This window comes from Stigmatopora nigra, chromosome 23 (genome assembly GCF_051989575.1).
Source record: "Stigmatopora nigra isolate UIUO_SnigA chromosome 23, RoL_Snig_1.1, whole genome shotgun sequence".
NCBI lineage: Eukaryota > Metazoa > Chordata > Actinopteri > Syngnathiformes > Syngnathidae > Stigmatopora > Stigmatopora nigra.
In genome coordinates, this window is record NC_135530.1 from 6,818,595 (window position 1) to 6,843,638 (window position 25,044).

General features: G+C 39.9%; 2 protein-coding genes across 4 annotated transcripts in view; one reads left to right on the plus strand and one right to left on the minus strand.

Annotated features, from left to right (window-relative positions):
- The window catches only part of cacna2d4a (calcium channel, voltage-dependent, alpha 2/delta subunit 4a), a 65,170-nt gene that overhangs the window by 23,534 nt on the left and 16,592 nt on the right, over nucleotides 1-25,044 (plus strand). The window lies entirely within an intron of this gene.
- On the minus strand, nucleotides 206-21,005 carry lrtm2a (leucine rich repeat transmembrane protein 2a). Of its 2 annotated transcripts, XR_013324629.1 has the most exons (8): nucleotides 20,452-21,005; nucleotides 12,941-13,066; nucleotides 6,895-7,115; nucleotides 5,454-5,579; nucleotides 5,286-5,374; nucleotides 4,172-4,329; nucleotides 1,728-2,592; nucleotides 206-1,257 (listed from the first exon to the last, which is right to left on the minus strand). XR_013324629.1 is itself a non-coding variant. In XM_077709530.1 (7 exons), exons 2-7 carry the CDS (start codon nucleotides 12,993-12,995, stop codon nucleotides 2,108-2,110), a joined length of 1,134 nt encoding a protein of 377 aa, XP_077565656.1. In that variant the 5' UTR covers nucleotides 12,996-13,066; nucleotides 20,452-21,005; the 3' UTR covers nucleotides 206-2,107. The 2 variants fall into 2 exon arrangements, 1 of the variants encoding a protein (XP_077565656.1); XM_077709530.1 differs by having other exon boundaries at nucleotides 206-2,592.

The following is a 25,044-nucleotide window of genomic DNA, read 5'->3' on the forward strand; positions in this document are numbered from 1 at the left end:
CTCTCTCTCAGGTGTCAAATTCTCTCTCTTAGATATTAAACTCTCTCTCATGAATATAATTTTGAAAGCTGGTTTCAACAGTCAACTCTGTGTCACCATTTGACCGGCGACCAAAAGACCGGCGACAAAACATCCGACCACCCCTTTTCGTGGTTGGCTAAAACACAATGATCTTCATGTCATACGTACAACACACCAAGGAAAATAGGCCGGCGTCATCTTTTTATTGAGAGTAACAAACTGCATTTTATTATTGTGAACACACACGGATTATAAGAAGAGGATTCGGGCTGGCTAAGATGCTTAGCTACCGACTTTCACAGAGTTCAGCCTGACTTTAACGGTGGTTTTGATAAGATCTCCGATATGATTTTTTTTTTTTTTTACAGTATTTTACAAGTATAGGCTCGACTCGACACGACTAATGAACAAACATTAACAGTAACGCTCCGAACAAAATATACAAGCGTTATAAACACAACATGATATAAACATTGTCCATACATTTTAGGGAGGGTCGACGCAGCTATTTTACGTTTATGGGATACCCAATTTATGCAATGAGGGAGACATTTTCAAAAGAGGAGTATGCAGTGAAAGATTTTTTTTGTATTGAGCCGAAATGCAAATCTCATGCTCTCAGGGGATGGCGGATGCAACCTTCATGGCGTATTAGCGACAAATATGGGGAAAGAAAACTAAGTGGAAAGGAGGACTTTCCATTTATAGCAACGGGATGAGAAGGTGGGTGTAGAGGGGAAAGAAATAGCAGCATCTTTTTAGCTTAATCCCTTGTCAGATCTAATCCCTCAAGGAAACATTGTTTGGTGAAAAAGGGGGGAAAAGAGGGAAACTGGAGCGATAAAGTGCTGGAAAGTTCTCAACTCAAGTTCATTTCAAGAACCTTCTCACTAGTAGACACCATTTTCTGGTTGATGTCCTAAGACGGACCAGTGAGAAACTGAATTCGCAATAGATTGACCTGGACTAAAGTTTTTTTTATTGGTTTTTGTGGCTCGGCGTCAATGTTCCCTCTAAGCTGCATGCATGCGCAATTGGGCAATATTCTTGTCTTCTCTGCGCAGCAGCAATCATATGGCGTGCAGTAAATAAAATCCAATCTTGTTTTTTTACCCCTTTCCCCATGATGGCGCCGTTTACGCGGCAGCCAGTGGCAGTAGCTCTGTCCACTCTGATGTTTTTTTGTGTTTTACAGCATGTTTTACATGAAAAATTAGAGGGAACATTGACATGCACCTGCTTATGCCAGGTGTGATACTGGTGCCCATAACGAGCAATGATAACTGGTCCTCAGTGGTCTCAGGAAGGTTGTCTTTCTGCCCAGACCAAAGAAAAATTAGAGGGAACATTGCTTGTGACCCATAAATTTCCCAACAAATAGTTGTCATATAATCTGATGATCAATTATACAATGATCCGATAAATTTTAGCAGCCCCTGTTACTATGTTTTAATTGCCTTGGCAGTTCGATAGTTTTTGATCTATTTGTCGTAACTGCGCTGGCTCACGTGGATTGAACCCACACCACTTTTCACAAGTAGGTATTACGATAGGCATTTCGCCGTTCAGACTACTGAAGCCTGTCGTCATGACACTGCTGCACCAAATCTTGTCATGGAAAACCTCTCTAGCTCTGTCCACTCTTATTTTTTTTATGTTTTACAGCATGTTTTACATGAAAAATTAGAGGGAACATTGACATGCACCTGCTTATGCCAGGTGTGATACTGGTGTGCCCATAACGAGCAATGATAACTGGTACTCAGTAGTCTCAGGGAGGTTGTCTTTCTGCCTCGACCAATGAAAAATTAGAAGGAACATTGCTCGGCATGCAGATCGCCGCCGGAAATTCCCACAGCCTCTAAACGTTGCATATGAGATGGAAGCTTCTCTATGGTGCCAAGTGGCCAATGGCGTTTGGTGGTCGGTTAGCAGGCGAGATTGGGAAAATGGAAAATTGGTTAATGCAGGTAGAAAGTCAAAGGCGACGACGGATTGTTAACGTTAGGGTGGTGCCCGTTGCCTTTTTTCCCAAAAGTCGTCCTCCGCTTTGAGCCCTCGAACTTGGATCCGGCCCGTGGCGCCTCTACGCCACCGAGGAGATGTGTTTTTCTTCCCGATCGTCCCCATCCGCATCGGCGTCTCCCATGAGCGGCTGCCTTTTCTTCAGCTCCCTTTGGTACTTAGCCATTACTGAGGCGTAAATACAGCCGTACGCGGCGGCGGCTACCATCATAATGCAGACGATGCCGCACACCACGCCTGCAATCACCACCGTGCCAATGGCGCGCCGCACGCTCACCGGCCGGTAGCGGGCGCGCACGCATTCAGCCGGCGCCTCGACCCCTGCCCCCGCGTTTGAAGAGGCGTCATCGCCGGCGGGGACCGGCGGCGATCCGCTAGGGCTGACGCCAGCCCTGCCGCAGGGAGGAGCTCCTCGGGCTCCGTCGCCGCCCCCATTTTCATCCTCCATCTGGAGGCAGTAGTTGAACATTTCCACGGGAACGCGGCGGATGTCCCGCCCCCGCAGATCTTTGGGTAGCGTGCACTCCATGGCGTCCACCTTTCCGCCTGAAGGAGATGGATTTGGGGTCACTGGCGAAGGCCTTTAATTGAGAGTAAGAAGATACGACAGCGTGCGAAGCCGAAGGGGGGTGCTATAGCAACACCAGGATGAGTCATACATCACTAAACTTAAATGCCCTCGACACTTTGTTGGAGATAGACTACACTTGGAGAGATGTCTATAATTCAAGAGTGCTTGTTTTAGCCGTGCCGCTTTTTGCTTGCGATAAGAGTCAAATTCCCATGGCGAGGTAACAATCTGGAGCAGTGGTTGCCGAAGTATGGAATGACTGTGAAAGGCCTTTTCAAAAGTATATTCAAAATCCGTCTAAATTGATCTTCACATTAGTGTTTTGGGTGAAATAACCAATGCAGTAATCTTTCGATCTTTATATACACTTATACACACACATATATACACGTGTACATATATATATATATATATATATATATATATATATATATATATATATATATATATATATATATATATATATATATATATATATATATATATATATATATATATATATATATATATATATATATATATATATATATATATATATATATATATATATATATATATATATATATGTATATATATATATATATATATATATATATATATATATATATATATATATATATATATATATATATATATATATATATACATATATACATATATATATATATATATATATATATATATATATATATATATATATATATATATATATATATATATATATATATATATATATATATATATATATATATATATATATATATATATATATATATATATATATATATATATATATATATATATATATATATATATATATATATATATATATATATATATATATATATATATATATATATATATACACGTATATATACACACATATATATATACACACGTGTATATATACACGTATATATACACACATATATATACACATACATACATAAATACATATATATATACACACGTGTATATATACACATTCATATATACATATATATACACACATATATACACATACATAAATACATACATACATATATATATATATATATATATATATATATATATATATATATATATATATATATATATATATATATATATATATATATATATATATATATATATATATATATATATATATATATATATATATATATATATATATATATATATATATATATATATATATATATATATATATATATATATATACATTCATATATACACATACATATATACATATATACACACGTATATATTACATTATTATATATTATATATATACATATATATACATATATGCATATGTATATATATGTACAAATGTATATATATAATGAAGGGAAATGATACAATGACAGGCCATATGTTAGTCAAACATAGCGCATGTTTACTGAGGTGAATGCAGATTTTCACACGCAAGGAGAGCACATGAGCGCAGCAGCTGCGCACCGGCAGGCGTAAACGAGAGGCGCGTTGGCCTGATCGCCGCCCCCGATCACGAGGCCCTGCTCGGAGGCGGCGTGACAGAAATCAGACGCTCACCTCGGTACAATAGCCACTCCATCCAGTGTTTGAACTCGCGCAGGTTGCAGTCGCATTCCCAGGGGTTGTGTCCCAGTTCCAGGTGTTGGAGGTGGGCCAAGGGCTCAAACGCCGCCCGCTCCAAGCCGACCAGCCTGTTACCGGCCAGGGACAGCCACCTGTGTCACGGCGTACGGGAATGAAAAAAAACGGGAGAGGAGGACAGTGGCTTTGTGCATATTTTTGTTTACAATGTATTTACTCGCATATAAGCCGCCCACGCAAACAAGTGATACTCTTAAAATTGCCTTTAAGTTGTTGAATTGAACAATTTTTCGAGTATAAGCCGCCTCCTGCTTTACAATTTTCACCTCCATATTAATGTTTTTTTATAAGGTATGCAAAAGTGTTACTTTGAAAGGAAAATCTTAAGAAAGATTATCGCACGTAGTATTTCTGAGATACTGTATGAATCAAAGGCATATTATTAGAGTGAATATCGTAAGGAAATTAATATGCCTGTCTTGGTATATGCAAAATATCAAATTATTCAATTTTTTTTTTAAATAAGTCTATCTTGAGAATTTGAATTCAAATTTTCTGACCAGAATTATAAGATGTTGTGGCAGCCATATTGTTTCTAATGCCAAAATATCTCAATTCTTTATATGGTTCATATTACTCCAATAGTTGCCACGTTCAAATAAGAAATACAATGAATATATATATATATATATATATATATATATATATATATATATATATATATATATATATATATATATATATATATATATATATATATATATATATATATATATATATATATATATATATATATATATATATATATATATATATATATATATATATATATATAATAAGTATAATTTAGTTTCAAAATCAATGCAACTCACCTGTTTTTCACATTTTATGCATTTTTTTCTTGAATTTCATTAATAAACATCAAAATACATTTTGTTTAGCGTTTTATATGTTTATAATTTCTCAACTTTGAAATAAAGGACCGCACCGGCCATATTATGTCATGGCGCTAATGATGTTACAGTGTTTTGTTGTCAGTCATCATGTTTTCATCTAACAAATGCGGCTTATATGCGAGTAAATATAGTACCTTAGACCGTGTAACTCATCCAAAAGCCCCAAAGGAACAGATGCCAAGCCATTGAGCGAAAGGTCCAGATTCCGAAGACCCCCTAAACCCTGTGAAAAATTAGCAGAACAAGTACATTTAGAGTTGATGGACGTGTCTCGGAATGGGTAGTACGTCTTATTTGCTCACCTGGAAAAGATCTCTGTCCATTACTGTCAAAGAGTTGTTGTGTAGACTCAGTTTGGTCAGATTGCTCATATCTCGGAATAACCCAGCCGGTAAATGGTCAAGGTAGTTGTTGGAAAGATCCAGTTCCTGCAACACAACCACATTTGTCAGTTCCTTACACAAATAGCCAAGAATTGCTAGGATTTTGGGCCAATAACAGCTCTCACGTGTTTGACAATGGTCAAATTCTTCTAATTGCATGGATTCTGTTAAAAATATTAGTCACAATTGCATACCTGTCAACCTCTGCCGATAACTGCCCTTATAAATGATTACGATTCCCCGTACAAACCCCCCAAAAAACAGACAAACACCGTATGATGCATGTTTACTCGCGGTAACTCGTTTCTTACTAGGTGGCTCCTCCATGCTTCCTTCCACGATATTTACTTTATGTATATCGACGCATGTCATCCTTTATCGGTATTGCCGTACGCACTGCTAAAAAAATACATACGATTGAGGATAATTTTTGCTGGTATACCATGACAATAGTAACGATCGATGAAAGTAGCGTCCTTGGCTACCAGCCGACGAGACTATTTAGATTTTTAGCCAAAACGGTCTTGTTGAGATCGGTTTTCATAAATATTGGCGATTTTTTTTTAATTTTCCCCGTACAAAAGTCGGTGTATGGCGTACATGATTTGAAATGGTAAGAAAACGTATACCGTATTTTCACGACAATAAGGCACACTTAAAAGTCTTAAATTTTCTCCAAAATAGACAGTGCGCCTTATAATACAGTGTGCCTTATATATGGAAAAAACAGAAAACCATAAACAAAAAACCACCAAGTCAGATATTAAAAAAACACAAACGCCTGAACTGAAACAATACTGTTAAATATGCAGATGCCATCTTAGCTTACTAAATCTTCCATCATATAGCTCCTCCCCCACTGCAAGATTGTATACAAAAAAATCCAAAACATCGACAATGGCTGGCTCTAGAGCTGACTGTGTAGTGAGTGCTTCATACCCGGAAGTCAATAGCAATTACCGTATTTTCACGACTATAAGGCGCACTTAAAAGTCTTAAATTTTCTCCAAAATAGACAGTGCGCCTTATAATACAGTACGCCTTATATATGGAAAAATGTCATTCATTGAGGGTGCGCCTTATAATGCGGTGCGCCTTATAATGCGGTGCGCCTTATAGTCGTGAAAATACGGTACAATACATATAAAACCTACAAGTTGACAGTTATGCAATTGGGGAAAAATGTATTTCTCCACACTTAGCATTAGCATACAAAAGCCTCATTTTCCCATTGTAACAACACCAACTTGGTGGTGCGCAACATATGCTAACTGAGGACGTTGCAAATAATAAAATGTCAACTTGGCTTGTTTTTTTTTGGAGTCATGGGGACAGTAACAATATTGCGGTTCGCACCGACCTCTATGGAGGAGAGGTTAACGAAGGCCCACGCTCCCAGCGAGGCCAACTTGTTGTTGGGCAGGAGGAGGATGCGACTCCCTGCAGGAAGGAGGCGCAAGGGAGGCAGAGAAGTCAGGGCGCCACCCCCGCAGTCTACCGTCGTGCCGTCGGAGGAACAGAGACAAGGTGGAGGGCAGGGGCGTACTGGCCGGAACAGCGCCACCAACAGGCAGATTAAGACTGCAGGAGAAAACGAGAGATCCCTTGAACTTTATTTATTTATTTTTTACTTCAGTGCTGAGTTCTAGTAGCAAGCGGAGGACTCCTTGCGAGTTTGAGCGTGGATTTTCACATTTTTTTGAAGTTTTAAAAAAAAATTGAAATATCAGATTTCCCCCAGAAAAAAATCATAGCAACGTAGTGAAGCAGCGATATTTGAGGGATTACTGTATAGGCCAGACATGGGGAAACTACGGCCCGCGGGCTAAATACGGCCCGTTAGGGTTTTTAATCCGGCCCGCCGACGTTGTCCAAAGAATGTTTTTTATTTATTTATTTATTTTATTTTTCCCCAAGATGGCGCCATCACGCGGAAGCCATTGGCAGTAGCTGTGTACACTCTTATTTGTTTTTCGTGTTTGACAGGCCCTCTATCTTTTTTTAATGACGTTTTAATATTTCTTAATACATTCTTTTTGACTTTACTTTGTACTTTTGACTCTGATGATGACTATGTTAATACTTAAGTCCTTTTTTCTTTTTATCCTTCATATGTGCTGTTAACGGATGCACTTTTTTATATGTATCGTATCTTGGGCTGACCCGGCCCATCTGTCAAAATTTTAAAGTCAATATGGCCCCCGGACCCAAAAGTTTGCCCTCCCCTGGTATAGGCGGCCATGACCGGACGTTTGGTCGCCCGGGTGAATATAATTTTGAGAGCTGGTTTCAACAGTAAACACTCATGTTGTCAATCGCCCGGCGACCAAACGTCTGGCGACCAAATGTCCGCTCGACCAAATGTCCGGGCGACCAAACGTCCGGGTGACCAAACGTCCAAGTACCCGGTTTGGGAGACACTAATTCAAGTCCATGCTCTCTCAATGACTCATTTAATGGGCCGGGTTGCTTTTCTTTCAATCCGTAGTTTTATCAGACAATGTTTGCTCTGCAAGTGCTGAAAAAAGTGCGATATATCCAGAAAGCCACGTCGTGCACAGACGTTGCCCTTTTTAACTGCCCGATGGCGGAATATATCTGCCGCATCAGTCATTCGTCCGTACGCGAGGAGGTCTGGCCTAAAATGAAGGTGGTTGCACTTTATCGGATCTCTTGTAAGTTCCTCTAAAAGGCTTTTAATGGGCTTCACAGTAAACATTGATGGCTTTTCTCTGCGCAACGCTGAGAGAAAACAGTGTTCTTCAATCTGTTCCCTCAAATTTAAAAGGAACATCTCCAACAATCTTGCTCTCCTAATTACCCCGTGCATTTTCCATCTGCCGCCTTCATCTGCCGCCTCCTCGTTTTTTCTCCCCGGCTCTCGGCACCACACCCCCCTTTCCGACACTGACTTATCATACACGATAGATCAGAGCAAGGGGTAGGGAACTTATGGCTCGAGAGCCACATGTGGCTCTTTCGATGGGTCCTTATGGCTCTCCGCTAAACTGTGAGCTAAAATCTGGACACTACGTCTAGAGTTGCTTTAATCTTCCAGTTTTTAATTAAACCTTTTTGCATGCATTCATGCATGCATCCCATTGATTAGCACATACCTGGGCAAACTACGGCCTGCGGGCCACATCCGGCCCGCGAGGCAATTTAATCCCGCCCGCCGATGTTGTCCAAATAATGTTTTTTTCCCCTCCCCAAGATGGCGCCATCATGTGGAAGCCAGTGGCAGTAGCTCTGTCCACTCTTATTTGTTTTTTTTTTGTGTTTTACAGCTCCTCTATCTTTTTTTAAATGACCTTTTAATATTTCTTATTATATTCCTTTTGACTTGACTTTGTACTTTATACTTGGTACTTGAATTATGAGTGATGAGTACGTTAATACTTTAGTCCTTTTTTTCTGTTTATGTTTCATATGTACTGTTATCGGATGCACTTTTTTATATGTATCTTTAAGGTCAATTTTTTAAAGGGCAATTTGGCCACCGGGCCGAAAAGTTTGCCCACCCCTGGATTAGCATCAGGGTAACAATTTTGTCAACATAATTCTGAGACTTTTTCGACTTTAAAGGCAGTGAAATGACTAAAAATTCACATGTTTTCATGTGTTTTTACTTCTTGTAAATTCTGAGTATGGCTCTCAATGAATAACAATTGAAAATATCCATTGTTGCTCTCTCTCTCTCTCAAAAAGGTTCCCGACCCCTGGATCAGAGTCTGGAGTTAGCGTCTTTTTTGGGGGGCGTCGGACTTAACCTGACCGTGAACCATGAAATTTTCCCAAAAGGGACTCGCTCGGTTTGGTTCGGCGAATGGGGCGACAAGCCAGATTAGAGGTTCGTCCAAATCCCTCAGTAGAACTCTTTGAAAAAGGCTTTGAATTTGCTGTCGGAGGTGAGCGCCGTTGTGGGAGATTTAAGCCGACAGTTGAGCTCAAAGGTATCGGAGAGTGCCGTTATGCAACGTCGGAGCGGCGGAACCGAGTTGGGAGGGGATTCTGTTTGGAATGAAATGCTTCCTCGCACCGTCATGTCAAATTGCTAACAAATCATGCCTTAGCGAGCGAGGCTACTTTTCCACACTGTCTGCGTAGCCCTGGCTTTTTCTCCGCCCAAACTGTCAACCTTTCCCATATTTTCTCGGTGCACCGGTCGTTTGGTCGTTGGTCTTTTGGTCGGCGGTCGTTTGGTCGGCGGTCGTTTGGTCGCCGGTCGTTTGGTCGCCGGTCGTTTGGTCGCCGGTCGTTTGGTCGCCGGTCGTTTGGTCGCCGGTCGTTTGGTCGCCGGTCGTTTGCTCGCCGGTCGTCTGGTCGCCGGTCTTTTGGCCGCTGGTCTTTTGGCCGCTGGTCTTTTGGTCGCCGGTCTTTTATAATTTATGATATAATTTTGAGAGCTGGTTTCAACAGTAAATATTTAGATATTAAACTCTCTCTTTAATGAATATAATTTTGAGAGCTGGTTTCAACGGTAAACTCTCTGTCATGTTGTCAAACGTCCGGGCGACCAAACGTCCGTGCGAACAAACGTCCGGGCGACCAAACGTCCGGGCGACCAAACGTCCGGGCGACCAAACGTCCGGGCGACCAAATGTCCGGGCGAACAAACGTCCGGGCGACCAAACGTCCGGCGACCAAACGCCCAGGTACCCGTTGATTTGGGCTCCTTTTCTGTTATCAAATGACGAATATTTTCTTATCTAGGGGACAGTGGAGGACTTGTTTCCCGTTTTTTGTTGACTCAAGTAAAAAAAAAAAAAAATGCAAATGGGCTTTTTTCCTCATTTGTTTCCCAAAATGAGAAGAAAAAACATCCGCCAAAAGGCACGGAGCTGTATTGGTGCGGTGGCGAACTCTTTGTTTTCTTTTGGCACCTTGACCCAAAATCCCATGATGCATTGCAGCGGCTTTTCCTACCATGCTAACATCTACGTTCTGCTCACAGACATCGGAATGTTTGTCAGCGTTACCTTGACAACGCAGCTGTCTGACATATGATATCCCACGGAGGCCTTTGAGTGACACCGGAGCCGTGTGTGATGTCACCCGGTCGCACGTTACCCACGGGCGAGCCGTTTTCCGATAGCGATCTGATTACGAGCTCTACCAGCTGTCACCGCTCTTATCTTAACTCCTTCATTTACTCGCGATGGCTGTCTGTCATCGACAAACACCCTTCAGATCGGACGCCATTTAATCCCTTCGTTCTTGGTTAGATATGTGGGTGGGACCACAATTTTTAGGCAAACGAAACTGTGCTCCTTGCAGCCCATAATTTCCAATTCACGAGAATTCGACGTCAAGTTTAAACCGGCGTTGGCCATTTTTTGTCCGTGACAGTTTTTCCTGACAAATTATTCTGGCTGACTTCCACTCGCTGATGAAATATGTTGACATGAGGGAAAATATTTTCATGGCGCTCTGTTTTGTCACACGTGTAATTTGTCAAGGGCCGATACGCGTCTGCGCTTCTGTGCGTCATTTATTCAGCAGTTGGATAACGGCCAGTGAGCAATGTGTTTTCGCTGTATTTCTGCTACTTGCAAAAGTATTTGTTGCCAAAGTGGCATAAGTATGCTTGTAAAATAGCATCAAGGCCTCAGCCGCCGCTTCTTTCAACTCCGACAAAGTATCGCCGCGTTGCCCCGGCAACCGAGGTGCCCTCCACCGATGCTTAAGACGAGCTCGTGAAAAGCTTCGCCGTTTAACCTACGTCAACTCTCGCCAAGCCTTCGGGATAAACGGCGACTCACCGAAATGCGTCTTGACCGCAGTCGTGTGCCAAAAAAGAAGCTCGGAATTGTTCAAAGCTGTGCTATTGGACACTGAAAAGAGATGGGAAATAATTGGATTTTTTTCTAAATTCTGCGAAATTCTTCGAAGTGGTGCTCGGACGTTTGGTCGCCGGTCTTATGGTTGCCGGTCTTATGGTTGCCGGTCTTTTGGTCCCTTTTGGTCGCCGGTCAAATGGTGACAGCGAGTTTACTGTTGAAACCTGCTCTCAAAGTTATATTCATGAGAGAGAGTTTAATATCTAAGAAAGAGAGTTTAATATCTAAGTACTGTTGAAAACAGTACATATGTAGAAATAAACGCTCTCATGAATATAGTTTTGAGAGCCGGTTTTAACAGTACTTAGATATTAAACAGTACTTAGATATTAAACAGTACTTAGATATTAAACAGTACTTAGATATTATACATTACTTAGATATTAGACAGTACTTAGATATTAAACAGTACTTAGATATTAAACAGTACTTAGATATTAAACAGTACTTAGATATTTAACAGTACTTAGATATTAAACAGTACTTAGATATTAAACAGGACTTAAATACTAAACAGTACTTAGATATTAAACAGTACTTAGATATTAAACAGTTCTTAGATATTAAACTTGCTCTATTAGATATAAACCCTCTCTCTTAGATATTAAACTCTCACTCTTAGATATTGAACTCTCTCTATTAGATATTAAACCCTCTCTCTTAGATATTAAACTCTCTCTCTTAGATATTAAACTCTCTCTCTTGGATATTAAACTCTCTCATGAACATAATTTTGAGAGCTGGTTTCAACAGTAAACTCTCTGTCACCATTTGACCGGCGACCAAACGTCCAGTCACGTTCTTCTTCTCGCTGACTTCCAAATAAGTTCTTGACCTCCGCCATTCTCGGCGATGAGAACCCTCGGCGGAAGAGTCATTAAACAAACACATGGGCCGCCTTTGATTAGACGCCTCCTCATCCGGCGAATCCTACGCAGGGCTCATCTGCCGGATTTTCGCAGAGTCAGAGATGAGATGGAATCCGTACACGCCAATAAAGGATATTGAGTTGAGGCAGAGCGAGCTTTGGCCAAGCGATAATCACATCTGCCAGCCAGTTAATTGCACGGCGGAGGCGCTCACACGTCTTAAATGTTCTTCTCACAATTCCAAGGCGGTACAACTATACTATTTGCTGGATTGTTTAAGAATGGTCTGCGCAAACATAGTTTTACGTTTATTTTTTGGCACTAAATGCCCTATACTTATTAGGCTCGCTAAAAGAAAAAAACATTTATTTAGTCATATTGGAGGAAATTGTGGAGAAAATACAAAATAGAGAAAGAAACAGCATTCAGCCATTTTCTGCTTGATGTTTAGCTTATAGAAATTGATGCACACCCTGAAAAAATGTGACATTTCATGAAAGACTGCCCTTATCCTCAGTGTGTGTGTGTGTGTGTTTGTGTGCGTTTGTGTGTGTGTGTGTTTGTGTGTGTGTGTGTGTGTGTGTATGCGAGTAAGCCGGGTGAGCGAGTATTACCAGCTGTCAAAACAAACTCTTCTATATAGCATTGGTAGTATAATAGATGTGATCAATGGGAGCGTTAAGTTCCTTGCACTCACCGGTTCCGAGGGAGGGCGGCCCAACGCCTCCTGCGGAGTGGCTGTGGGGGGGCATGACGCGCGACTTCCTCGGGAGGCGTCAAGCGGCCATGCCCGCGGCCTCCACCGGGTGGCGATTGCAGAAAACTGGAGAAACAACAAGAAAAAGCAATCCGTTCATTCCTTCATTTTAGGTTTACATTCCAGAATTGTTGGCACCCCAAAAAGAACCGTCAGGGCAATTTTTGGTCGTAATATGAGCAATGGTGTCAATGTGATTGACGTCACGGCAGCCAAGGCCAACCTTGGACTTTAATTGACTGACACTCAGAAGGCCAGGCCCCACCTTGCAAAGCCATACACATCAAGGTCATAGATAGCCAGTGTAGATTTTTCCAGTTTATTTCTAAAGTATCGTATCTACACATTGGTTTCATATATAAGATGCAGTAGTAGTAGAGGTGGTAGTAGTACTAGTAGTAGTAGTGGTGGTAGTACTAGTAGTAGAAGTGGTAGTAGTAGTGGTTGTAGTAGTAGTGGTGGTGATAGTAGTGGGATCAGTAGTAGTCATAGTAGTAGTAGTGGTGGTAGTAGTAGTGGGATCAGTAGTAGTCATAGTAGTAGTAGTGGTGGTAGTACTAGTAGTAGTAGTAGTAGTAGTGGTGGTAGTACTAGTAGTAGTAGTAGTAGTAGTGGTGGTAGTACTAGTAGTAGTAGTAGTAGTAGTAGTAGTAGTAGTCGTCGTCGAAGTGGTGGTAGTAGTAGTGGGATTAGTAGTAGTTGTAGTAGTAGTGGGATTAGTAGTAGTTGTAGTAGTAGTGGGATTAGTAGTAGTTGTAGTAGTAGTAGTAGTAGTAGTCGTCGTCGTCGAAGTGGTGGTAGTAGTAGTGGGATTAGTAGTAGTTGTAGTAGTAGTAGTAGTAGTAGTGTTTGTAGTATTAGTAGTAGTAGTAGTAGTAGTAGTGTTTGTAGTACTAGTAGTAGGAGTAGTAGTAGTAGTAGTAGTGTTTGTAGTACTAGTAGTAGGAGTAGTAGTAGTGTTATTTGTAGTACTAGTAGTAGGAGTAGTAGTAGGAGTAGTAGGAGTAGTAGTAGTGTTATTTGTAGTACTAGTAGTAGGAGTAGTAGTAGGAGTAGTAGTAGGAGTAGTAGTAGGAGTAGTAGTAGTAGTAGTAGTGTTTGTAGTACTAGTAGTAGGAGTAGTAGTAGTGTTATTTGTAGTACTAGTAGTAGGAGTAGTAGTAGGAGTAGTAGTAGGAGTAGTAGTAGGAGTAGTAGTAGTAGTAGTAGTGTTTGTAGTACTAGTAGTAGGAGTAGTAGTAGTGTTTGTAGTACTAGTAGTAGGAGTAGTGGTAGTAGTGTTTGTAGTACTAGTAGTAGGAGTAATAGTAGTAGTAGGAGTACTATTAGTAGGAGTAATAGTAGTAGTAGGAGTACTAGTAGTAGGAGTAATAGTAGTAGTAGGAGTACTAGTAGTAGGAGTAATAGTAGTAGTAGGAGTACTAGTAGTAGGAGTAATAGTAGTAGTAGGAGTACTAGTAGTAGGAGTAATAGTAGTAGTAGGAGTACTAGTAGTAGGAGTAATAGTAGTAGTAGGAGTAGTAGTAGTAGTAGTGTTTGTAGTACTAGTAATAGAGTAGTAGTAGTAGAAGTGGTGGTAGTAGAAGTGGTACTGGTGATATGGTAATGGAGGTAGTAGTGGTGGTGGTAGTCGTATTAGTTGTAGTAGTTCTGGTAGTTGTAGTAGTTGAAGTAGTTGTAGTAGTTGTAGTAGTTGTAGTAGTTGTAGTAGTTGTAGTAGTTGTAGTAGTTGTAGTAGTTGTAGTAGTTGTAGTAGTTGTAGTAGTTGTAGTAGTTGTAGTAGTTGTAGTAGTTGTAGTAGTTGTAGTAGTTGTAGTAGTCGTAGTATTTGTAGTAGTCATAGTAGTAGTAGTAGTTGTAGTAGTAAAAGTAGTAGTACTAGTAGTAGTAAAAGTAGTAGTACTAGTAGTAGTAAAAGTAGTAGTACTAGTAGTAGTAAAAGTAGTAGTACTAGTAGTAGTAAAAGTAGTAGTACTAGTAGTAGTAAAAGTATTAGTACTAGTAGTAGTAAAAGTATTAGTACTAGTAGTAGTAGTTGGAGTAGTTGTTGTAGTAGTAGTAGTAGTTTTAGTTGTAGTAGTTGTAGTAGTAAAAGTAGTAGTACTACTAGTAGTAGTAGTAGTTGGAGTAGTTGTTGTAGTAGAAGTAGTAGTTTTAGTTGTAGTAGTAGTTTTAGTTGTAGTAGTAGTTTTAGTTGTAGTAGTAGCAGTTGTAGTTGTTGTAGTAGTTGTAGTTGTAGTAGTAGTGGTAGTGGTTGTCGTAGTGGTGGTGGTCGTGGTAGTAGTAGTAGTGGTTGTCGTAGTGGTGGTGGTAGTAGTAGTAGTAGTAGTTGTGGGGGTATCTTTCCCCGATAACGCACTCGTAATGGAACAAACTAATTTAAATTAACTTTTTATATTAATATATACAGACACTCAAACTTACGTTTAATATAACTTTACACAAAACTGAATTCTAATTTTGTTAGATTTTTTTTTACCCAGTTAGGTTATATTTGAATACAAGTAAAGTATCATTGGGCTTTACTTGTTCTTCCACCTTACGATTGGCCCTGGGACCAGTTCAGGGCGTGTTTTTCCGGGAAAAGCTGGAGTAAATAAGTAATAAACGGTAGAAGAACATGAAGAACATGAATCAAAAGAGCGATTGGAGACGTGCATTAATTACATCAATGACATTTATAAAACTAGTATCCAGTTCTGTTGGAAGGATAGAAAATAAACTTTTGCAACCCGAGCAGCAGGCCGCAAAGGCGTCGGCCTTGCAATTTGAGCATCCAAATTGATGTCGCCATGCTAATTTTCGCCAAAGTGTCATCTGACGCCAATTAGCCTTGCGTGAAATAACGCCCTTCGTCAGATAAAACTGCTGTGCAATAATCAGACGTGTTTTCTCACTCAGGAGCACAAACCAGTGTGTCACCAGCGATTACAGGAATTTGCATTCTAAGTAGCCCCAGCCGAATGATCAGATGAGAATGGATTGACCAGGGGAGGCGGGGCACAACTTGAGGACCATGACCGGACGTTTGGTCGCCGGTCTCTTGGTCGCCTGTCTTTTGGTCGCCTGTCTTTTGGGCCCCAGTCTTTTGGTCGCCGGTCAAATGGTGACAGAGTTTACTGTTGAAACCAGCTTTCAAAATTATATTCATGAGAGATAGTTTAATATCTAAGAGAGAAGTTTAATATCTAAGTACTGTTTAATATCTAAGTACTGTTTAATATCTATGTACTGTTTAATATCTAAGTACTGTTTAATATCTATGTACTGTTTAATATCTAAGTACTGTTTAATAACTATGTACTGTTTAATATCTAAGTATTGTTTAATATCTTAGTACTGTTTAATATCTAAGTACTGTTTAACATCTAAGTACTGTTTAATATCTAAGTACTGTTGAAAGCAGCTCTCAAAATTATATTCATGAGAGAGAGTTTAATATCTAAATATCTACTGTTTTCAACAGTACTTAGATATTAAACAGTACTTAGATATTAAACAGTACTTAGATATTAAACAGTACTTAGATATTAAACAGTACTTAGATATTAAACAGTACTTAGATATTAAACAGTACTTAGATATTAAACAGTACTTAGATATTAAACAGTACTTAGATATTAAACAGTACTTAGATATTAAACAGTACTTAGATATTAAACAGTACTTAGATATTAAACAGTACTTAGATATTAAACAGTACTTAGATATTAAACAGTACTTAGATATTAAACAGTACTCTAATATTAAACTCTCTGTCATGAATATAATTTTCACCCTTTGACCGGCTACCAAACGTCCGAGCACCATATATTTTGAATGGGAGAGCCTGAAAGTTCAATTTTATTGTTACCGTCTTCCCTCGATTGTTGCGGATTCTCCTGCGCTATTACTTGATTTAAAAAAAAAAATCAAGTCAATAAAAAATATGAAAAGCCACTCTTGCAACTAGGATTCAGCAGTGAAGAGAAAAAATATTTGTACTACTAGTTATATATAATAGGGTTGGCTCTACTTTGCGATTTTTCGATCATCGGGGACATGTCTGGTCTACAAAAACCACGTTATTCGAGGGATTACTGTATTAGCTTTTTTACCATCAAGTCATAAAATCTTTTGGCACGCAAATAATCCATAATTCATTCATTCATCAAGGTTCGCGAGGAGGTTGCATATCAATCAAAAGTGGGGTAAGCGAGTGACATGAAAAGTGAGCATACAGGATAGAATAGGAAGTGTTATCCGATTCCTCCTTCTACTATGGACGCCGAGCATTTTGACAGGCAGGTTTTGACATATGTGGGAGCGACAGGCGGCGCGGGTCAAATTGGCTCTTCTGAGAATAGCCACTGTGTGGCCAGCTTAATGGGAAGCCTGGAGGTTTATTAGGTTAAAGGGGATCTCAGCTTTTTTTAAGAGGATGGCTTCCAGTAGATGGGAAGAATGGATTGGAATTGTTTTCTTCGGGGAAAAAAAAAACACCTTTCACTACTCGTACTGGTCAAAATTTTAAGGTCATAATATTGTGCATACCTGTCAACTTGTACGTTTTATAGGTATTTTATATGGTTTTTTACCATTTCAAATCATGTACGCCGTACACCGACTTTTGTACGGGGAAAAAATGTTTAAAAAAATCGCCAATATTTATAAAAACCGATATCAACAAGACCGTTTTGGCTAAAATCCTGACAGTCTCGTAGGCTGGTAGCCAACGACGATGCTGTCATTGATCGTTACTATTGTCACGGTATACCAGCAAAAATCATCCTCAATCGTATGTATTTTTTGTTGTGGTGCGTACGGCAATATCGATAAAGGATGACATGCGTAGATTTACATAGAGTAAATATCGTGGAAGCAAGCATGGAGGAGCCACCTAGTAAGAAACGAGTTACCGCGAGTAAACATGCGTCGTACAGTGTTTGTACGTTTTTTTGGAGGTTTGTACGGGGAATCATAATCATTTATAAGGGCAGTTATCGGCAGAGGTTGACTGGTATTATCGTGTATTGTATTGGCTGTGGTCCAATCGGACGTCTGTCGTCATCAACGGTTGCAAATTTAATGACGAATGGAGGAGAAAAAGGAGTGGGCATGCTCGTTTGTTTCCCTCACTTGTGAATTTTTAAACAGGGTTTCTGTGAGCTCGCGAATCCAAAAAAAAAAAAAAAGAGTCTGATTTCCCAGAGGAGGAGCTCGGCTAATGTGACTTTTTAATCACATGCCTGCATATTGTTCTCGCTTTACAATAATGGCCGACACTCGGGCGTAATAATGTACGGGGGTTGATTTAAAGTTGAATGAGTGTTAGTTAGCACCAAGGATATTCATTTGTGTTGGTCTTACTTCCTTTCTGCCTTTTTGATTGGCTGTTGAGCTCATTTGCAATCGTGCTTGTCTGTACTCAAGGGTGCTTGGACTTTTAGTCGCCGGTCTTTTGGTCGCCGGTCTTTTGGTCGCCGGTCTTTTGGTCGCCGGTCTTTTGGTCGCCGGTCTTTTGGTCGCCGGTCTTTTGGTCGCCGGTCTTTTGGTCCCCGGTCTTTTAGTCGCCGGTCAAATGGTGACAGAGAGTTTACTGTTGAAACCAGCTCTCAAAATATGTATATTCATAAGAGAGTTTAATATCTAAGTACTGTTGAAAACTGTAGATATTTAGATATTAAACTCTCTCATGAATATAATTTTGAGAGCTGGTTTCAACAGTACTTAGATATTAAACAGTACTTAGATATTAAACAGTACTTAGATATTAAACAGTACTTAGATATTAAACAGTACTTAGATATTAAACAGTATTTAGATATTAAACAGTACTTAGATATTAAACAGTACTTATATATTAAACAGTACTTATATATTAAACAGTACTTAGATATTAAACAGTATTTATATATTAAACAGTACTTAGATATTAAACAGTACTTGGATATTAAACAGTACTTAGATATTTAACAGTACTTAGATATTAAACAGTACTTAGATATTAAACAGTACTTAGATATTAAACAGTACTTAGATATTAAACAGTACTTATATATTAAACAGTACTTAGAAATTCAACAGTACTTTGATATTAAACAGTACTTAGATATCAAACAGTACTCAGATATTAAACAGTACTTAGATATTAAACAGTACTTAGATATTAAACAGAACTTAGATATTAAACTGTACTTAGTTATTAAACAGTACTTAGATATTGAACTTCTCTCTTAGATATTAAACTCTTTCTCATGAATATAATTTTGTCCGAGCACCATTATGACGAGCAGTACTTTTCAATTTTTTTATGAACTTGATTTAAAAAAAAAGAATTAACAGCAGAAATAATCGAGGAAAGAAAATTGGACTTTTAGGCTCTCCCCGTCAAAATATATCACCATACATACATCTTTTTTTTCCAAAATATCATGATAAATCTTGCCTTAGCTTATATTGCACACCCCTAGGCCCCAAATTATTGCTTTTGCCTATGCGTCAGAGAAGCCTGCTAACAAAAGCAGAAGCAGCCAAGCATCATCAAATCAAATTTTAATGTTTTTTTCCCTATTCAGAAACAACAACACTCACTAAACCCACTAACATGCGCAGATGCCTAAACACTGTCCACGACAATACGCACATGCGTGTTGAAAAATATACACACGAATTACCAACCACCAAATGTACATGTTTGGTACATCATAATAACGCTTTTAGAATAACTTGTGGCTTGAAGTTTTATTTAAAATTTGTTAACAACTTGACACTTGTGTTTCCGGGTGACAAACGGAAAATGTTGTCAACTTGAACCATCTGGAAAACAGTATGTGTTTTGGCGCTGTTGTGTTAGTGCAGGGGTAGGGAACCTATGGCTCGGGAGCCACATGTAGCTCTTTCCAAGGGTGCATATGGCTCTCCACTAACCTGTGAGGTAAAATATGGAAACTGTGATACTACTTCTACTACCTCTTAAATCATAATTAGTTTTTTTATTACTGTTATGTGTGTATGATATCCTTGATACTGATTTATTAGCAACAGTATAACATTGTTGTCAAAAGAATTCGGAGACTTTTTGTACTTTAAAAGTGGTGAAATCACCAAAAAAATCACACATTTTTATGTATTTTTACCATTCAAATCTGAGAATGGCTCTCAAGAAATAATATTAGAAAATATGAATTGTTTATGGCTCTCTCGGTCAAAAAGGTTCCTGACCCTGTTTTAGTGGAATGACTGTTGAATCATGTTGCATTTTCGGTAAATAGAGAAGTATCATCACATCAAATCCAGGCTTTATTCAATATTTGTGATCAAATCTATCAACTTGTTTCAAGTGTAGAAAGCCGTGATGTAAAAAAAAATCTGCCGCCTTGTAAACTTTTTCATTTCCAAACAATTCCTTCTATCAATGTTATTTTAGTAGAAATCATTTGAGTGTTATTTTTAAACATACACAGTCTCACCTTTTGCCTGAATATTTCACCGCTCCCCAGCTTCAACGCTCTCTCTCCTTTCACAGAAACATGATTTTGAAAGAATCCAAAATGGAAGAAGCGGCTATAGACAAAATAAATCCATACCCCAAAGATCCCACCGAGGACACACACAAAAAAAACCCACAAAAAATAATCCTTATTTACGTATAGAAATGTATATCCCCTGCCTGTACTGAGTACACTTGGAGGAGGGATTGAAGGGATGCTTAGTAATCCTTTCGTCTTCTCATCCGGTCCTCATTTGAATGACGCGTCCGGTAGCGTCCGGCAGCGTCCAGCGGCGGCGGCGGTAGTGGCGTCCTCCTCGCTGTCTGGCCAGCATCTGAAGCGTACGATCCGGAGAGAGAGAGCGACGGCGTTCGTGCGCGCGCCTGTCACGGACACGGCGAGAAGGTGCTGGCGTCACTCTGTTTGTGATTCCTCCACTCGGCTCACATCCGAGGGGGGCGTCCGTGATGCTTTTTTCCGCCTCCCGTTGCTTCCTCGCCGTATGCGTGTGCAGTCGTGTGTGTGTGTGTGTGTGTGTGTTTGCTGTCAAATATAGCAAGTGTCTGGCCCTTAGCTCTCCCACGGTGACACAAGAGAGGATGAGGGGGGAAAGGGTGGGTTGATGACCAAGTGGAGGTAGATGTGGGGGGGGGGGGGGGGGGGGGTACTCATCATCAGCTGTTTCTAGCTAGAGAATCTCCTTATCGGCCACATGGGTTTTTGTCCTCCCTCCCAATTTTATTTTTATTTTTTTACCTTGCTTACGTCTTCCATTATTTCTCTCCTATTGCCCGTGGCAGCTGTCGTAATACCGGCATGTGCCGTATTGCGCATGCCCATTGAGATTGAACGCAAAGTGAGAGCCCTTTTGTTTTGGCTTTTTTCTTTCGTGGCATAAAAATCAGGCTCTTTTGAAGGTCTCTAACATAATGGTGAGAAGGTAGGCAAACATAAAGACTGTTTTATACTGTTTTGTGTCAATGTTGTTGGAGAAGTACTCATTATTGGCGGTGTTGCATTCAATGCATGATGCATTAAATGTTGTGACCGCATGTTTGGTCGCTCGGACGTTTGGTCGCCCGGACGTTTGGTCGCCCGGACGTTTGGTCGCCCGGACGTTTGGTCGCCCGGACGTTTGGTCGCCCGGACGTTTGGTCGCCCGGACGTTTGGTCGCCCGGACGTTTGGTCGCCCGGACGTTTGGTCGCCCGGACGTTTGGTCGCCCGGACGTTTGGTCGCCCGGACGTTTGGTCGCCCGGACGTTTGGTCGCCCGGACGTTTGGTCGCCCGGACGTTTGGTCGCCCGGACGTTTGGTCGCCCGGACGTTTGGTCGCCCGGACGTTTGGTCGCCCGGACGTTTGGTCGCCCGGACGTTTGGTCGCCCGGACGTTTGGTCGCCCGGACGTTTGGTCGCCCGGACGTTTGGTCGCCCGGACGTTTGGTCGCCCGGACGTTTGGTCGCCCGGACGTTTGGTCGCCCGGACATTTGGTCGCCTGGGTGAATATAATTTTGAGAGATGGTTTCAGCAGTAGATATTTAGATATTAATTTTTTTCAACTGTACTTAGATATTAAACAGTACTTAGATATTAAATAGTACTTAGATATTAAAGAGTACTTAGATATTAAATAGTACTTAGATATTAAAGAGTACTTAGATATTGAACAGCACTTAGATCTTAAACAGTACTTAGATATCAAACAGTACTTAGATCTTAAACAGTACTTAGATATTAAACAGTACTTGGATATTAAATAGCACTTAGATATTAAACAGTACTTATATATTAAATTATCTCATGAATATAATTTTGAGAGCTGATTTCTACAGTAAACTGTCATGTTGTCAAGCGTCCGGCGACCAAACGTCCGGGCGACCAAATGTCCGGGCGACCAAATGTCCGGGAGACCAAACGTCCGGGCAACCAAACGTCCGGGCGACCAAACGTCCGGGCGACCAAACGTCCGGGCGACCAAACGTCTGTGCGACCAAATGTCTGTTCACGCTCAAATAGCTAGCCAAGCACATGTTTTCTCCAGAGTACCCAAAGAAAACCCATGTAAACCTTGGGACAACACATTCCACACGGTGGAGAGCAAACCCTCGATCCCAGAACTGGGAAGCTAATGTTCCAACCACTTGCCCACTAGGCTTATGCTCAGTAATGACTTAGCTACTGCTTCCTGTTTTCCACAGTTAGCACACTTCTAATGACAAGGAGAATTATTTGTCTCTATTTGCGGTGCTCGCAAGCTCATTTGTTTTGTTTGTTTTGCCTCCCGTCGGATCATTCGGCCCGCGGACGCCGCCACGTGCCGCAACCACTACCCGCACGACCTTGAGTCGTTCATCATACAGTGACAGGTCGAAGGCGAGCGATATAAAGCGGCAGCGCAACACGCGACCTTCCCGAAAAGAGCCAGTTGACAATCTTTTTAAGGCTAAAGTAATGACGCCCCACCCAAAAAAGTGGTGAAAAGTCAATAATTTCATATTGCTTGACTCGCTGTGTGATTGGTCGTGGTGCCCAAGCCAATTTATACCAGGGGGATGGCAGTAAATCATCTAATTCATAAAAAAACAATATGGTTGCCACATTTTAAACTTCTTGTAAGAAAATTGTCATTTCTATCGTTAGAAAGCATCACATACCTGTCAACCTCTGCCGATAACTGCCTTTATAAATGATTATGATTTCCCGTACAAACACCCCAAAAAACCTTACAAACACCATACGACGCATGTTTACTCGCGGTAACTCGTTTCTTACTAGGTGGCTCCTCCATGCTTGCTTCCACCATATTTACTCTATGTATATGATACGCATGCACATGTAATCCTTTATCGATATTCCCGTACGCACCGCTAAAAAAATACAAACGATTGAGGATCATTTTTGCTGGTATACCGTGACAATAGTAACAAATCGATGACAGTAGCGTCGTTGGCTACCGGCCTACGAGACGATCTGGATTTTAGCCAAAACGGTCTTGTTGAGATCGGTTTTCAGAAATATTGGCGATTATTATTTTTTTTAAATATTTTTCCCCGTACAAAAGTCGGTGTACGACGTACATGATTTGAAATGGTAAAAAAACGTATAAAATACGTGTAAAACGTACAAGTTGACAGGTATGGCATCAGGTTCTCATCAAGATAGAATTATTTGTTTTGTCAAATTAAATAATTTGACATTTTGCATTTACAAACAGGCCTATTAAGTTCTTTATATGACCCTAATAACGTGCTTTTGATTCATACAGTATCTTAGAAATACTACGTGCGATGAATTTTCTTAAGATTTATTCTAAGATGTATTTCCTCGCATATATGCCGTATTTGTAACCAAAAAAGATGACTGAATCAAGGGTACAGCTTGTACACACAAGACTTGCTATACTCTTTCTCACCAGTAGATGTTGGCAATTTAACATTTACTATTTGTGGGTTATTTTCTGTTTTGCAGTAAGAAAACAACCATTACTGGATAAATTACTAACTTCCTTATGATATTGACCCTAATAATGTTCTTTTGATTCATACAGTATCTCAGAAATACCACGTGTGATTAATTTTCTTAAGATTTTCCCATTCAAAGTAACACATTTGTACTTCCTATTAAAACTATGAATATGGAGGTAAAAAAATTTGAATCGGTTGGCGGCTTATACGTGAGAAATTGTCAAATGTAAGGATTTTAAGACAATTTTAAGGGTTCTAATGATATTTTCCCTCATTTTTTCTCCTTTTTAACCAGTTATCTACCACTAAAGAGATAATAAGTTTAGCCATAAAATAGCCTTTTAGCTTATTGCGTTCCAGGACAGAGGTCGTACGTTGATTTACTCGTAACTCAAATAGAATACCATATTTTCTCGCCTATAAGACATATTTGTAACTATAAAAAAAGATGACTAAATCAAGGGGATGGCTTACATGCACACAACTCTTACCGAGTTGCTATACTCTTTTTTTTTTTACCAGTGGAATTCTGGAAATTTACATTTACTATTTGTTGGTTATTTTCTGTTTTGCAGTAAGAAAACAACCATTATTGGATGAATGACTAACTTCCTTATGATATTGACCCTAATAATTTGCTTTTAATTGATACAGTATCTCAGAAATACCATGTGCGATCATTTTTCTTAAGTTTTTCTCTTCAAAGTAAAACATTTGTACTTCCTATTAAAACCATGAATATGGGGGTAAAAAAGTTGAATTGCTGGGCGGCTTTTTTCTTTAGGCAATTTTAAGGGTTCGGCTCATGTGTGGGCGGTTTATATGCGAGTAAATACGGTCCTTTTTTTTCTTTTACCCCCCGAGTATTAAACATAATGTGACGATGATGAAAAAGATTGTCCTTCAGCCACGCTAACTGTCAGCGCCGGATGAATAATCAGCCGAGTTGTCGGGATTATGAAGTATTTCAAAAGCACAAAATCCCTCTTTCTATCCACCACTCAGAGACTTTCATTAATTTGGCCGCAGTTGATTTGCTCCGGCGGGGGGAAAAAGAAAAAGCGTGTTCATCTCACAAAATCTAGGGATTTCCATTCCGGACTCTCGT

What these genes read in the sequence shown, in the direction of transcription:
- lrtm2a (XM_077709530.1), bottom strand. Translation starts at nt 12,995, where the DNA reads ATGCCCCCCCACAGCCACTCCGCAGGAGGCGTTGGGCCGCCCTCCCTC. An exon ending in GCCGCCCTCCCTCGGAACCG is followed by an intron (nt 7,116 to 12,940) that starts GTGAGTGCAAGG and finishes TTTCTCCTGCAG; the next exon opens with TCTTAATCTGCCTGTTGGTG. An exon ending in GATGAGTTACACGGTCTAAG is followed by an intron (nt 4,330 to 5,285) that starts GTACTATATTTA and finishes GCCGTGACACAG; the next exon opens with GTGGCTGTCCCTGGCCGGTA.